Source organism: Rhipicephalus sanguineus, chromosome 2 (assembly GCF_013339695.2).
Source record: "Rhipicephalus sanguineus isolate Rsan-2018 chromosome 2, BIME_Rsan_1.4, whole genome shotgun sequence".
Lineage (NCBI taxonomy): Eukaryota > Metazoa > Arthropoda > Arachnida > Ixodida > Ixodidae > Rhipicephalus > Rhipicephalus sanguineus.
The window spans coordinates 55852506-55866726 of NC_051177.1; the positions used below are offsets into that span (position 1 = coordinate 55852506).

The 14221-nt window shown below is 48.2% G+C and overlaps 2 protein-coding genes across 2 annotated transcripts; one reads left to right on the top strand and one right to left on the bottom strand.

Annotated features, from left to right (window-relative positions):
* The first annotated feature begins 400 nt into the window (after nucleotides 1–400).
* Nucleotides 401–1689, top strand: LOC119382996 (AH receptor-interacting protein). Its single transcript, XM_037650947.2, has one exon. The coding sequence runs from the start codon at nucleotides 599–601 to the stop codon at nucleotides 1574–1576; it is 978 nt and encodes a 325-aa protein (XP_037506875.1). The 5' UTR covers nucleotides 401–598; the 3' UTR covers nucleotides 1577–1689.
* Nucleotides 1690–4017: 2328 nt separating this feature from the next.
* On the bottom strand, nucleotides 4018–6210 carry LOC119381603 (midnolin homolog). The gene is made up of 2 exons (XM_037649378.2): nucleotides 6193–6210; nucleotides 4018–4736 (listed from the first exon to the last, which is right to left on the bottom strand). Exons 1-2 carry the CDS (start codon nucleotides 6208–6210, stop codon nucleotides 4029–4031), a joined length of 726 nt encoding a protein of 241 aa, XP_037505306.1. The 3' UTR covers nucleotides 4018–4028.
* Between the last annotated feature and the right edge of the window lie 8011 nt (nucleotides 6211–14221).

The window sequence follows — 14221 nt, forward strand, 5'->3', positions numbered from 1 at the left end:
AACTTTTTTTGCATTTAAAAGGACACAGCCGTCCTACACTATGCAAGTCTACGGCTTCTCACGTTAGTCAACCAGTGCGCAGTAAATACTTAACCGCACAGAATAGCTTACTTGACCCTCGGTCTAAGTTTGTAGAAACAGTCACATAATGCAGGCAGTTCGTCACATAATACAGGCGTTCTTACTCCAGCGCCGTCCAAACGATCGCAGAGTAGCAGACGAACAGGTTATAGGAAGCGCCACCTACGGCAAGCGGTTGAACGAGAGCGGGGACGCGCGTTCCCATAGGACCCCAGATATCTGGGCAGGTCAGGAGTACAGTAGGTCGTGGTTTGTACAACGTGGAATTCTTGACGTCGTAATAGGAATACTCACGTCTACCGTCAATATTGCTCTCGAGTTATTTTGAGTTTATAGAGACGTCCGCTCTAAACGTTCTGTTCGTTCATGTTTTTGTGCGCATCAGCCGGTGGGGCATTTACTTAGGCAAGTGTGTCACATCTGAAAGAAACAACATGATCAACTGTTTCCACGAGCTGCTCCGGATCTTGTTCAAGTGACGTTTTGAGCGCGGTAGGTGCTACTCTCGCTTACAAACATGAACCCAGCGATATCGAAGTTCGTTCAGAAAAAGGTCGTCTACCCCGGTATCGGCGAGATCCCCCGCTTCGAGAAAGGTGCCAAGTGCACGTTTCACTTTTGCGTGAAGCGCCTGAGCACCGACGAAGACGATCCGGACGGCATTATCGACGACAGCCGCAAGCTTGGTCGCCCCATGGAACTGCTCATAGGCAAGGAGTTCAAACTTCCCATCTGGGAGCAGTGCGTAAAATCCATGAAGGTTAAGGAGGTTGCCGAGTTCACGATAAACAAATGTTTGCTGGACAACTACACGCTCGTTTCGCAAAGCTACCGAGCCTTCGCTGGCGTCGGGAAGCCACACAAGCGCCGATGTTGCGGCATGATGGAGGAGAAATTCACCACTGGTCACGAAGACCTCGATAAGTTAACTGAGAAACTCGTGGACTTATCATGTACCTTCGAACTGCTCAAGGTGGAAGAGCCGGGCGAATACGAAAAGGACGTCTGGGCGATGACGGCCGAAGAGAGGCTGGGTGCCGTACCTTCGCTGAAGGAGCAGGGCAATCGAGCTTTTCAAGCGGGCGACATGGACACAGCCATGAACAAGTACAGGGAAGCCCTAGAGCACTTGGAAAACTTGCTGCTTCGCGAGAAACCGGGTGACGAAGAGTGGAACGAGTTGTACAAGATGAAAGTGCCGATTCTCCTGAACTACTCGCAGTGCCTCCTTAACCGGGGCGAATACTACGAGGTCATACGTCACACTTCCGAAGTGCTCAGCAAGGATCCCAACAACGCCAAGGCCCTGTTTCGGCGGGCAAAGGCCTACTTCGGCTCTTGGAGTCCCAACGAGTGTCGCGCGGATCTGCTGAAACTTCAGGAGGCCGACCCGTCCCTTTCGAAGGTTGTGAACACCGAGCTTAAGAAGCTCGAAGCGGAAGAGAAGAAAAAGAACAAAGAGGACAGTACCAAACTTATGAGCATGTTCAAGTGAGCAAGGGTGCCGTGCCTGTACGCGCAAGCAAGTTGAGAACTGCTGCGTGTGCGCAGAAAAGAGCTTTTCCCGCTAGTCGAGGTTGCAGAAAATAAATTTTTACTATTTGTTAACACTTTCCCATATTTTAATCATCGTCGCGGCTTGTTGCTGTTGTATAGCTATTATGTATTATTATTTTTATTTCCTCTATATACAGTCGTGTGAAAGGCCGTCGTTAGGTGAGTGTTTACGATTTCCTCGAAATGACGGGAAACAAGACAGCCAGGAAAACCAGTAGATTGTAAAAATTTTATTGGAGTCAGTTACCTGTCTGCTATAAATAAGAGCGTTTGGCGAACTGTCGGTGTTGTGGCGTCCCTGTTGTATCAAGACTGCAAAGATAGAAAACACACATTTGCCGATTTGTCAAAGTAAATGCACTGAGCTTAGGTCAAACGAAGCTCGCTTAAACGAGAACGCCGAGTTAACGGAATGATATGTCAACGTAGGTTGGTCGTCCATATGCACAATATTAAACATATCACTTCAGCATCTACTGTACAAGACAAGGACATAGTGACAACCGACGAAAACTGGCGCTATTCTTCGTCGGTTGTCACTCTGTCCTTGTCTTGTGCGCTAGATGCTTGAATGGCCTGCCAGCATGCCCAAACTTACGTTGTTTCATTAAACATTTGCGTTTTAGAGACCACATCGTTTCGTGAACACCGCTTAAACTACGATCTTGCTCTTCGGCGTATGGTACAGGAAATGTCCGAAAAGCATGTCACGTCATCGCGATAAACAGTGGACAAAATATAATCGATCAGGCAGTAGAGGGAAAGTTAAGGATATTGAAGTTGCAACAACGCATCCATGATGAGGACTTTGCCAGTCGAGTAATGATCCCTGAGAACGAAAAAAGTCATGACGGAGTCGGTAGGACCTTGAAGGCTGGTGGTTTCCACGCCTAGATCTTGCTCTCGATAGCTGCAGCTGAAATATTGTCGGAGATAAATTTTGAAAGCACAGCACCGCCAACCACCCGCCATTTTTTTTCTTTGTGCTAAAATTATATTAAAGCACTCAGGCATGTTTCAAAAGTGTCGATTCTTGGAAATTTTCGTGTCCTTCGCTTCAGTGAAACTTCGGACAAACGGAACACTTTCCTGTTCCTTCGGTTTCTACTGTACATACGAATTTAAGCAAACTTTCCGTCTCTTAAAAAGACGTTAAAAACAGCACAATAAAAAGGAGGTATGCAGCGTATTATTATTTGTGTGGTGTATCGCTAAATTAAAAAAAACAATACTAATATTTACTTTTTTTTAAATTTTTTTGTCGACGAATCGCACACCACATGTACTCAACTAAACAGCAGGGTGGCTTCACTGCTACGTATGCGTTTCTGCAGAAAAGTTACCTTCGGGGGCTACGAGTAAAGTCACGAAAATCCACATGTACGCTCTCTCACCTTCAATTGTTGAAGCGGTCCAAGTTGAGCTATGGGTATGCATTGCATCACGGCCGTGATTATAAGGTTGTAGTAAACAGTTGCAAAGCGTGGCGCCACCAATATGCGGCTGTGCCACTCAGTTTCTCTGAATGCAGAAGAGTCGGCCTGTCTATACCCTACAAGAGCTTGTGGGTGCGATCAGCACAATTACGGTGAACTACATTGGCGTGTGTAGTCTCAATGACAACCTCAAAATTGTGAGTTTTTTTGTTTAGAAGTCCCATGCGAAGGGGTTATTCCAAGCGCAGAACATATGGCCCAAGTGAAACACGAATTGGCGTGCTTACTATTTATTCATATATGCCTGCCTAGATCGCCTCATTGGTCTATTTCACGCTGGTGTGGTACGTCAACGTAAGACGTGCTTTGGCGCCCAGGAGTGGACGGGCGAGGACATGACTTGAAGATACACTCGTCTCTGAGGTACGTGCATTCGAGCAGTAACGCCACTGATTGGCTGCCTCAAGCTTAATTTTCGTGCGTCGCACGGGCAGTGACTTATGAGCTGTTAGAACTAAGACAATGCACGACGCTCCGGGGATTGTTGATGTCACTTTTACAGTTACAGTATGCTTTTTTCTCCGTATAAACAGCAATATTCAATTGGAACGTATTTTATGTTTACTATAATTCTCTTTTGACATTATTGCCAACTCGAAATAAGAAATAATGGATGACCATGAATTGCATATCAATGGTATCAAAGTAGATATCTGCTTGGACAATCGCGTTATTTTAGTTGCAGTGGAAACTGAAAACGGTCACCCCGCTTTTGCACATATCGTGTTCGCGCGCTATAGTGCTAGGGAAGAAAAAAAAAAAAACGAAATAGTTCTAGAAATCACGCGTTAAAAATTTTTACACGGGATCTCAGGTTTCTCAGCAGAAGACCAGAAAGAACTGGTACGGTAACGAGCACGGAATTATCTGCATGGTTCCATATACGTGCCGAACCTAGCCGTGTCCGTAGCCTCCTCCGTGGTGTCCGTAGTGTCCCTTGTGTCCGCCGTAGTGTCCGTGGCCGTAGCCCTTGTGGCCGTGGCCGTGTCCGTGATGACCGTACCCGTGGCTGGAGCCGCCGTAGTGTCCCCGCTTGTGTCCCCCGTAATGTCCGTGGTCTCCGTACGAGTTGTGCCCGTGGTGGCCGTGCTTGTGTCCCGCCGTAGTGGGCCCTGTTGCCGTGGTTACCCCAGTGGCCATGATGCTCGCCGTGTCCCCCGTATCCTCCGTGGCTTCCACCTCCTCTGTCCCAGCCCCATTTGCGCTCGTGGCCGTAGCCGCGGTCCTTCCAGTGTTGGCCGTGGTGCTTCCAATGACCGTGCCTGTTACCGTGACCCCCGTAGGCGCCGTGGTTCGAGTGGCCGCCGTGATGGCTGTCACCCCAGCCACCGTAGCCGCGGTGCCCGTGATGACCGTGGCCACCGTAGTGACCGCTGTCGTGATCACCGTAGTGCTTGTTGCCGTGCCCGTGGCTGCCGTGGCCGTAGCCGTGGTCGTCGTGCCCGTATCCGTGACCGCCGTGGTGACTGCCGTGACCTCCGTAACCGCCGTGGCCTCCGTGACCTCCGCCGTGACCTCCGTAGCCGCCGTAGCCAGTCTCGAGTGCGACGAGATCGTTGCTGAGTTTGCTTTTGCTTTGCGCGGCTTTCGTTTCCGACGCGGCTACCTCGACCGACTCTTGCAAATCATCCTTACTTTCTTTGCACAGCGCTGATCTCCAAGAACACAGTAGAAGAAACAGTGAAACCCGTAGTACCTGAAAACGAGGAACATCGTCATTGAGAGATCGTCGTGTAGTAGGGATCTCAAAAAGCACTGAATTCGCCTTGTTAGATTAGCGCTATGGGTCTTATTTCGGTGTGTAAGAACACGCTCTCGGCATATTTATTTATTTACGGGATACCTGCGTTGCCTCAAAGGCGTTATCGCAGGGGAGACATCTGTAGGATCATATGTTACATGTTTTACAGTGAAAAGCAACAAAAATATATGAAACAAGGTTAACATCAAGATAAACAAGGTGAAAGGACAATAGGTTACCATGTTCAAAGGTAACAGAAAGTTGAAACAAAAACTTGCACAATTATACATTATCGTAAATACAATCGGGAATAAAAATTATGATTATCAGGTACAGAAACGTAGTCTTCCGGTAACAAGTTCCAATCTCGTACAGTTTGTGGAAAAAAAAGACCTGGAAAAATTGTGTTGCAACTCTATGCGTGTACTTTCTTAGAGTGAAGCCGTCATAGATTAAGTCCTGGCAAAGCCGCCGTCGCTGTATCTTTCGTGGGTCTATCCTAGATCAGGTCTTCAGGGAGGTGTGGGAGGTTGAGCGAAGCCTTAACACCATGCGCGTCTAGCCAATTGTTTCCCGCACATCTCCTCTGGACCTCGGGTCATCTTTCTCTGCAGACGTCACGGGGACGTCGTGACGTCTTCAAGCGCATGTACGGATGGGTCTCCCAGAGAGACGTAAGCGGCCGCAGCAACATTTTGTTTGAACATGTGGGCTTCTCAACGTGCGCTAGGATAAGTCTATAATGACCGTGACTTTATACGCACTATGCCTATTTACTCAGGGTACGCCCAAGCACACACCTTAGTTGCCCACTTATTCGGGCGTCGACACGATTGTGATTCACTCCAGCTCAGCCTAACTGAAACTGTTCTTTAATGCATACACTGTCGTCTATTCCGTCAAAAGTATTTTTTTTTTTTTAAACCTGTAAAGATTTCGCACTTTACGTAAGGAGTGAGCATGTCCGCCTCGTTGGTACAGTAGTTATGGCTGCTGACCCGAAGGTCGCGGGTTCGATCCCGTCCGCGGCGGTCGCATTTCGATGGAGGGGAAATGCTAGAGGCCCGCGCATTGTGCGATGTCAGTGCACGTTAAAGAACACTAATGGCCGAAATCACCAGCGCCCTCCACTTCGGCATGCCTCATGTCGTAGTTTTGGCGTGTAAATCGTCCCATAGTATCAATTATTAAGGAGTGAGGCAAAGCTTAATACATGGCATGCGTGCAATGCAATGTATTCCGTTTATTCTGCTTCTTTCCATTAAAACTGTACATATCCTGCACATGTCGAGCTTAAAGTTGCGCAAACAGACTTACCTTCGGCGAACGGCCCATGACTTTCACGCTGGTCGCGTGTGGGCTAGCTGTACGACTGACTTTTTCCTCAAATTTCGCTTTTATACGAGGCCTATATCCGCATCGCTCCGCTTTCCTTTCCACGGGCGCCGGGCGCCCCACGTGGTTCACGGAGACGTCGTCGGGGCTGCGCCCGTCAACGAGAGCGTTTGAAACAGCTGGTTGGTCGCGAAAACAAGGAAGTCTACCGTGAACTATAAGAAAACACACGAACACACACGAGGAAGAACGATGACTGGATCCCTTCTTTCTTTAACACCTCTTCTACACCCCCACCACTTTTTGTTTTTACTTCCTTGGCATCCGCATGTAGCACAACCGAAAATCGTTCGGAAAGGGCTCCTGTCAAATCCCGCGCGAAGTTAATTGGCGGTTTCCGCAAGCGCCTTTAAGCGGAGGCGGCGTCGTATTCAAGATGAAAATGAAAGAAGCAGTTCCAAGCACCGTACCAAGGTTAGGATTCTTTCTCTTTTTTTTCCTTCATTTTTTTTTCGTGAATCGACTCTCGGAAGGTTTGTAGCTTTGACTAAACTTTCGAGGCGAAGCTCGTTTTATCGGCGTATTTCCTCGGTCACCAGAGCCAGCAGTGAATGTGCTATTCGAACAAAAGCGTTTCTCTCATTGACCTCCTCAAAAGCGCCCCTCAGTCCTCTACCTGCTTTCTTTTTTTCTTTTTTTTTTTTCGTCTTCTTCTCTCTACTCAATTTGTTTTAGAACTTTTGTTCGAGGTCTGTGTTCAGCTTCGCCAGCAGACCTGAAAAATGCTTGCTCGCGGTAACCACAAGGTCCGGTCAATTCGCACTGCGTTGCGAGTTGTGGTGTCAAGTCGTGTCATGCGCTTTTCGGTTTTCTTTTTCTTTTTTTTTTTCGAGAGCAAGTCGTTACATCATAATTGCGTAACCGGTCACGCCTTTTGGCCACAGCCAAATGTAACCAGAGTTCCCAGACCACAAAAGGAGTGACTCAATAGAGAAAGGGGGGCTTGCGGCGTTTAAGCGGCGAAAGACACAAGACCGTGTAGTTCATTGTTCGTGTTCTTGGTATTTGAAATTCTTATTAAACGTATAGTACGAAGGAAAATCACAAGAATGAAGTGAAGCGCACATATTAAGCGCAACTCTCACGACCTAAGTTTTATTGCGAGAAACGAACACTTATATATAGCAGTGAGTATACTTGCGTATTTAGAATTGTGGGATGTAAACAATCTGTTACTATAATTGCGAAGGATAGTTAACGCACATCAGATTCTACGAGTCGGTTTTTCAGTGGCTTCATGAGATGGGACTACGTGCTTATATCTAATTTCGTTGAACAACAGGGGGTATATAACAAAACAAAAAAAAAACGAAGTAGATAATACGGCGAAGAAAAAGAAATAAAGAAGGCAGGGGCTGTAGGCCAGAAATGGAAAAAAAGGAGAAAGAAAAATTCGTGATTATTGCGTCATTTCATTTTCTTAAAGTAGAGCACGTGCACTTGTAAAAGCAGTAGAAAAGGTGAGTCACATGGGAGTAACGGTGAGCTACCTATGTCGAATCAATTGGGGATTTGTTATTAACTAACTTTCACAAACAAACAAACCTGTCGTGAATCGCCTTCTCGTGAAAGCGGCTCGATTACATGCGAGAAACATATAGTAACGACATATAAGATCTGCGTGCAGCTCAGCAAGGCGGTGCGAAATTGGTCGTTTAGACAATTTGTGATTTTTGATGTTGTGCTTAATGAAACCAACAGGTAACGAAGCCAAGCAAGGTTTGGGGGATACTCTACTTGTAGTATTTAACCGTAGTACAGAAATTACGACAAAAGGAAATGAATTAGAATGGACGAGAAAACGCCAGGCCTGCGCGGAAAGCGCAGCGCAGTCACAGCGAAAGCTGGAAGAGCGGCATTTCTAGAGCCCGTTATAAACTCTCTTGGGACAAGTACACTAGCAACGTACCCACTACGCCACAAATCATATTTTTTGGTGAAGTTGAGTAGCACACAACGCCATTCTTCGTCATTCTGCGGAGAAGCGAGGTACCATCTGTAAGGCATTATGTGCACCTTGTTGATGCGACGGCTGATGACGATGAAGAATTATGGCTGAGTTCATTGTAATGGGTTGGAAGCTTTAAACGACCCACTATAGTTACGTAATTCGCATTGTGTGACGCCCGGCCGCTATTTCACTCTCTCACCGCGCTATATAACATACGTTACTTGAGAAAGACGGAGAGACGGGGGGAAAGAACTATATTGAGACCCTGAGGAAATGGACCATATGGGCCATTCTATATTAAAGTGCACTTGCGAGGAACCCACTACGCTATAAATCATCATAATTTTTGTGCAGTAGGGAAGCAGCCGCTATGCCATTTTTCCTCATTCTGCGGAGAACCGTGGTACCCGCTAAACACCTGTAAGGCATTGTGTGCAGCTGTGTTGATCTTGATGCTGTGGTTGATGACAACGAAGAATTATGGCAGAGCCCATTTGTAATGGGTTGGAAGCATTCAACAACCCACTCGTTGCGCAAGTCGCATTGTGTGACGCCTGGTTACAGAATTAGCGTTGTGTGACGCCTAGTTGTCGTTCTAACTCTTATACCACGCTACATTACATATGTTATTGTTGTTCGTTCCCTACATGAAGCCTGTATAGGGTCTTTTTGCGAAGCAGTTTCAAGCACCAGCATGGCTCTGAGGTAGAATACTGTGCTCAAACGCAGAGGGCCTAGGTTCGAACCCTGTACCACCCTGGAGAATTTTCTTATTTCCTTTTTTTTCTTATTTCGTGCGATAGCGGTTACGGACGCCGGCGGCGGCGGTGCGGACAACAACGGCGCCAAAAACGGCCCTTGTTGCGATTTCATAACAGCTTTCACTGTAAAAGCAACTTGTCGCCGGTGTATACGGACCGTCCCTACAACAACAATACCTCGACGATCCCTTCTTAGTGAGGAGTTCAGATGACGTTGTCCTGGAGCTACAAGGTGGTCTGGGAACCGCTGCAGTCGGTTTCTCCCTAGACGTTGAGGACTTGTACTATTCTGTGACGCGTGAAGGTATCTTGCGTGCAGTGCGTGAAAAAATCAATGAAATTGGTGAACTTGCTTTCCAGAATTCCGTGTGCATGAACTGTGACAATTTTTTAACTTTGCTGGAATTCTACCTACATTCGACAGTCATCATTCATAGTGGCTCTTACTTTATTCAAAGCACAGGCATCTGTATTGGCTCATCAATAGCCCCCATATTATGTGACATTTTTTGGCATCCCTTGACAAACGTATAAATGCGAAACTAACCGAAATGTCAATCATTCGTATATTTAGGTATGTCGATGACTATTTAATAGTCCTAAAACGATCACCTGCCCTTTGCCTTGACGATGCAGTAGCAGAATGTCTCACATTGTTCGCCAACCTTTCTGAAGGGCTGAGGTTTACGGTAGAATTGCCCTGTGGAAATTCCATCCACTTTCTAGACCTTCAGATTATTTTTTTCATCATCCAGTCATGCCTGTTGGAGTTATAACCCTAGGTCAAAGAAAAGTGTTTTACCCTTCAACAGTGCCCACTCCAAGCTAATAAAAAGAGGCATAGCCTCTACTTGTATTATTAATGCCTTGCGCAAATCATGCGTTCACCAGATGGAGCCAAGCGTGTCCAAGCAAGTTAGCAGATTGAAGCGCAACGAGCACCGAGGAAATCACAGCTACGTCTGTCCTGGAGGCGGAGGAGGCCGCCATCGCCATGGCAACGGCTATCGAAGGGACGCTCTTCATCGTGTCTGACTCCATGTCAGCGATTAGAAGCTTTAGGTCAGGACAAGTGAGCGAAACCGCGGCAAGAAAACTCCAAGAGCCAGCGGTGAGCATTAGGCTTCTCTGGGTCCCCAGCCATGAGGGAAACCCCGGCAACGAAGCTGCCCACCTCGCAGCCCGCGCAAATACAAACCGGGCAGAGGTGCAGCTTCATCCGGCAAACCCTGAAGAGGCATCAACAAGTTATGGAGATCGCCTCCGTCGACAAAGAGAGGAGCGACAAATCTATCCTCCTCCATGTGGAGGCCTAGAAAGACACCAGGCCGTGGCCTTGCGCAGAGTTCAAACGCGCAGTGTGCTCAGCCCCGGGAGACTGGCGGCCATCCTGAGGGATGACAGCGTCTCGTCGTGTACGTATTGCGGCCTATAGCTCAGGCGGGACAGGACCACATTCTATGGGGATGCGACCGCCACCCGCCTCCTAAAGAGCTCCTGCAACTGCCCCCCTCACCCGAAGAGTGGGAAAAAACGTTGCGATGTCCAGGGCCACTCAGTCCAGGCTGGCGGAATGGACGGCGACAGCCGCGGCCCCTTGGGCCCCGACCTAGCATCCCCCCATGTCCTGGCTCCCTTTCCCCCTTCCCTACTACTCAATAAAGTTGTTTCCTCCTCCTCCAGATTAAGGAAGGCAGGTTTTCCAGTGCATGTTGTACCATCTGTATGCGAGACATTGCTCAAGAAATCAAAACAGCCAAAGGAACGGCCCACAAAAAATCTTGACAAAAGGCCTGTGCATGCTATCCCATACCTTCACAAGGTGTCTCATAACTTGAAGAAGATAGCTAACCGACATAATATCAATAGTTTTTTCAGCGCCTTGCAGACTATCAGCTGTCTGCAACCTTCAAAGGACCAAGAAACGCGTGCAATGTCACACCAATCATAAGACTGTCTACACTGTGTGTACTGCAAACGTAGTGTACCATATTCCTTGAGTTGTGGACGTGTCTATATTGGACAGACTAGTCAATGCTTCAATGACAGGGCGAGACAGCACAATAACGATGTCCAGAAAGGGATTCGGTAGCCACTTGGCAGAACATTGCAAACAATGTGCTTGTACTCCTTTATTTTGCAACACCTCTTTTCTAAAAAAAAGGCAGTTCAAAAACAGAACGCGAAATCGTCGAGGCTTACTTGATAAAGAAAGCAGGTGATAAGTGTGTCAGCAGACCCTCTTTGCTGTTAAAATAAAATGAAGTGGCTTTTCTTTCGACGTACATTGATTCACCGTAGGTTTGTTTTCAAATATGTTTTCAAAATAAACCCACGCTATCTTTTGTGGGATGACAAGTGCATATGCATGAGCTTGATGCGGGGGTATATCACGATGTTTGTTTTCAATAAAGGCCAGTTGCAAGTTAAGCGCAAGTCCTGTTGTATCTGTTTCGTCTGTCCCCTACACATTCGTTGGCTTTATCATCTGTTGATCACATTAGGTTGTATCTAACAAAGAAATCAGTAGCGTAGCCAGAATTTTTTTTCGGTGGGGGGGGGGGGGGGATTCAGCGATGCTGTACGTATGTTCGTCGTGCGTTTGTATGTGTGTGTGTAAAATTGAAAAATTTCGGGGGTTTCGAACCCCTCCTCCCCTTGGCTATGCCAGTGAAAGAAACGAACCCTTGATCCATTCCCCTTCTTTCTTTTGTATTGTGCTTATGTCTGCCTCTTATTCGGTTTGGTTAAATTTACATGAATGTTCGGTTGAAATTACGTAACTTCGCCAAATGAAGCGGTTTTTTGTTTTGTTTTGTTTCATCGCCTTGTAAGCTTGCGTAGCCTAAACAAAACGCAAGCTTCGATAAGTTTCGCACGATCCCGAAATAGCTGCCGTTCGGTCGAGCGTTCTCGCATAATTTCGTCAGCAGCCGCAGGATACGCCAAGTCGGGGCTTGCATCGCTCAGCAAGCGAGTTCCTCCCGCCGTGGTGCGCGTGCCAGCAGCACTGGCCGTAACGAGCGGCCGCTGACCAAGCTGATTTGCCGCTCGCTGCCATCGCGTCGTGCGCGCGTCAGGCGACGTTGCCTGCGCGAGAGCGCCTGTACTATGCCATCGGTCGCCGCGGAAGTCACGCGCCAGATTCGATGAAGCGAAACGAGTCTGGCGGCGAAAGAAGAAGAGGGAGAGAGGACACAGCAAAAACGAGGCGTATGTAGCAGCTCACAAACTTCCGCTCGGGGGCGGGAAGTGACGAGGAAAAGGTGCCACCACAGGAACGCGACACGCATGAGAGGCCGAGGAAATCAAGTGCGGCCGGCGATTGCAGGCAGCAAAGGGTACATGCGCCTGCTGCCTGTACAAGTGCGGGGTGGGGGTCTCTCGGCTGGTGTGTTGATTGTTACGTCGTAGAGGACAGAGACGAAGCTTGGGGAATTCCACAAATCTCTGTTGTTCCATAAGATGTTGGTTGGCTGTAGTTGGATTATAGTTTTAACGTCCTACAGCGACTCAGGCCATGAGATACGCCGTAGTGGAGGTCTCCGGATAATGTAGAACACATGGAGTTCCTTAACGTGCTCTGAAATCGCACAGTACACGGGCCTCTAGCATATCGCCTCCATCGATACGCGACCGCCGCGGCCGGGATCGAACCTGCGTCTTTCGAGTCAGCAGCCGGGCATCATAACCACTAGGCAACCGTTCGGCGGCTACGTTCGTTGGAGTACACATTTGGTACGCCATATGAATATCTTTATTCGTCTCCAAGGCGTTGCGTGTAGATCAATCAGAAACACGACTGTATTACGCATGCGTCTACTGCCTATTTTCGTTGTATAGATCGATGTCATAGATAGATATGGAACATCTACACTCTAAGCCAAAATCGAGTATTTTGGGAGTGTTTCTGCCACACAACAACAATCGTCATCCACCTCGCGTGTTTTCCTCGCGTTATCACCGTGGTCGCGGCACTTCCCGGTCACGAACGGCGCGCGCGTTATCAGCGTGACATAGCATTCTTGACAGGAAAGTGACGAGAGCTGGGTTTTCAAGAAAGGAAACGCGAGCAAGCCAGATGACGATTATTGTTGTGTGGCAGAAATACTCCCCAAATACTCGATTTTGGCTTAGAGTGTAGAGTGGACATATCTTCCACGATGACCTTCGGTGCAACACATTCCTATGGACTTCCGGACTGATTAAATTCCGCATTGTTGTAAATTGTTTGAACGTCCCGCGGGGGAGTCACGTGTATCGAATGACTTCTGCAACGACGAAGAAGAAGAGAACGGTTCTCGTGAAAAAAGAGCACGCTCATTGACACAGATGCTCGGTTTTGCGTCTCTTTTCTCGGGTGCCTTTAGGCACCGAAGCTTGCTTTTCCCACAACCATCGTTGCTCAACCGAAGCGCGTATATGCTCTTAGACGACTGTACTATACTGCCGCCAACTTGTATGCGCTGCTGTGCAGCATGAAAACTGACATGTGAGCAGATGGGCACCGCTAATCAGGGCTGCCAAGGTGTGCGGCCCGGGGAGGAGGGGGGAAGGAACCATCAGTTACAGGAAGGCCGGAGCGCTCGCTACTGCCCTCCCGTAGCTTCCTCTGCGACAGCTAACGCTGATGACTAGCGCCGATTCACCGGCTCTAGAGCCAAATCAGCGCGGCTGAAATGGACGGTCCACTTTGCAGACTCGCTTATACATCACCTGGCTGCGTGCTACGTAGAGGTCGATACAGGAACCACCCCTTGCGGTTCTCTTTCCTCGTCGATCAACTTTAGCCATAGCGTTCGCAGAAATGGCTCGTAGTTTGTAGTTGATAGAGCTTGGCGCTTACGCGTTGCGAATTGCTCTTGTCTGCGACTTCGGGAGCTGATTTTTCAGGCCTTGAGCTGAAGCCACCGAAATACGACTGCTACTATTCCTCCCCGCGCGTTCTCAGAGACGTTCAACTAAAGATGGAGGCGATAGGCGAAAAGGGCGCAGGAGAGGACAATGTGCAGGAAAGAGAGAATAAAAGCGACGATAAAGCATTCAAGGACCGTACACCTAATGTTCCTCCCGTGGGCTATGTGAACGGTGTAATTATCGGCGACGAATAGCCGGCCGCCGAGCTTACCTGCAGAGAGGCGGGCTTTCCTTCAAGCCGACGAAGATTGCACGTTGGGCTTGTTGGCGAGTCACAATGGCGCAGCGCATCCAAGACGCTACATACACAGCGAGACAGGGG

Excerpts from the sequence above, each read along its gene's own strand:
- LOC119382996 (XM_037650947.2), top strand. The coding sequence starts at position 599 with ATGAACCCAGCGATATCGAAGTTCGTTCAGAAAAAGGTCGTCTACCCC.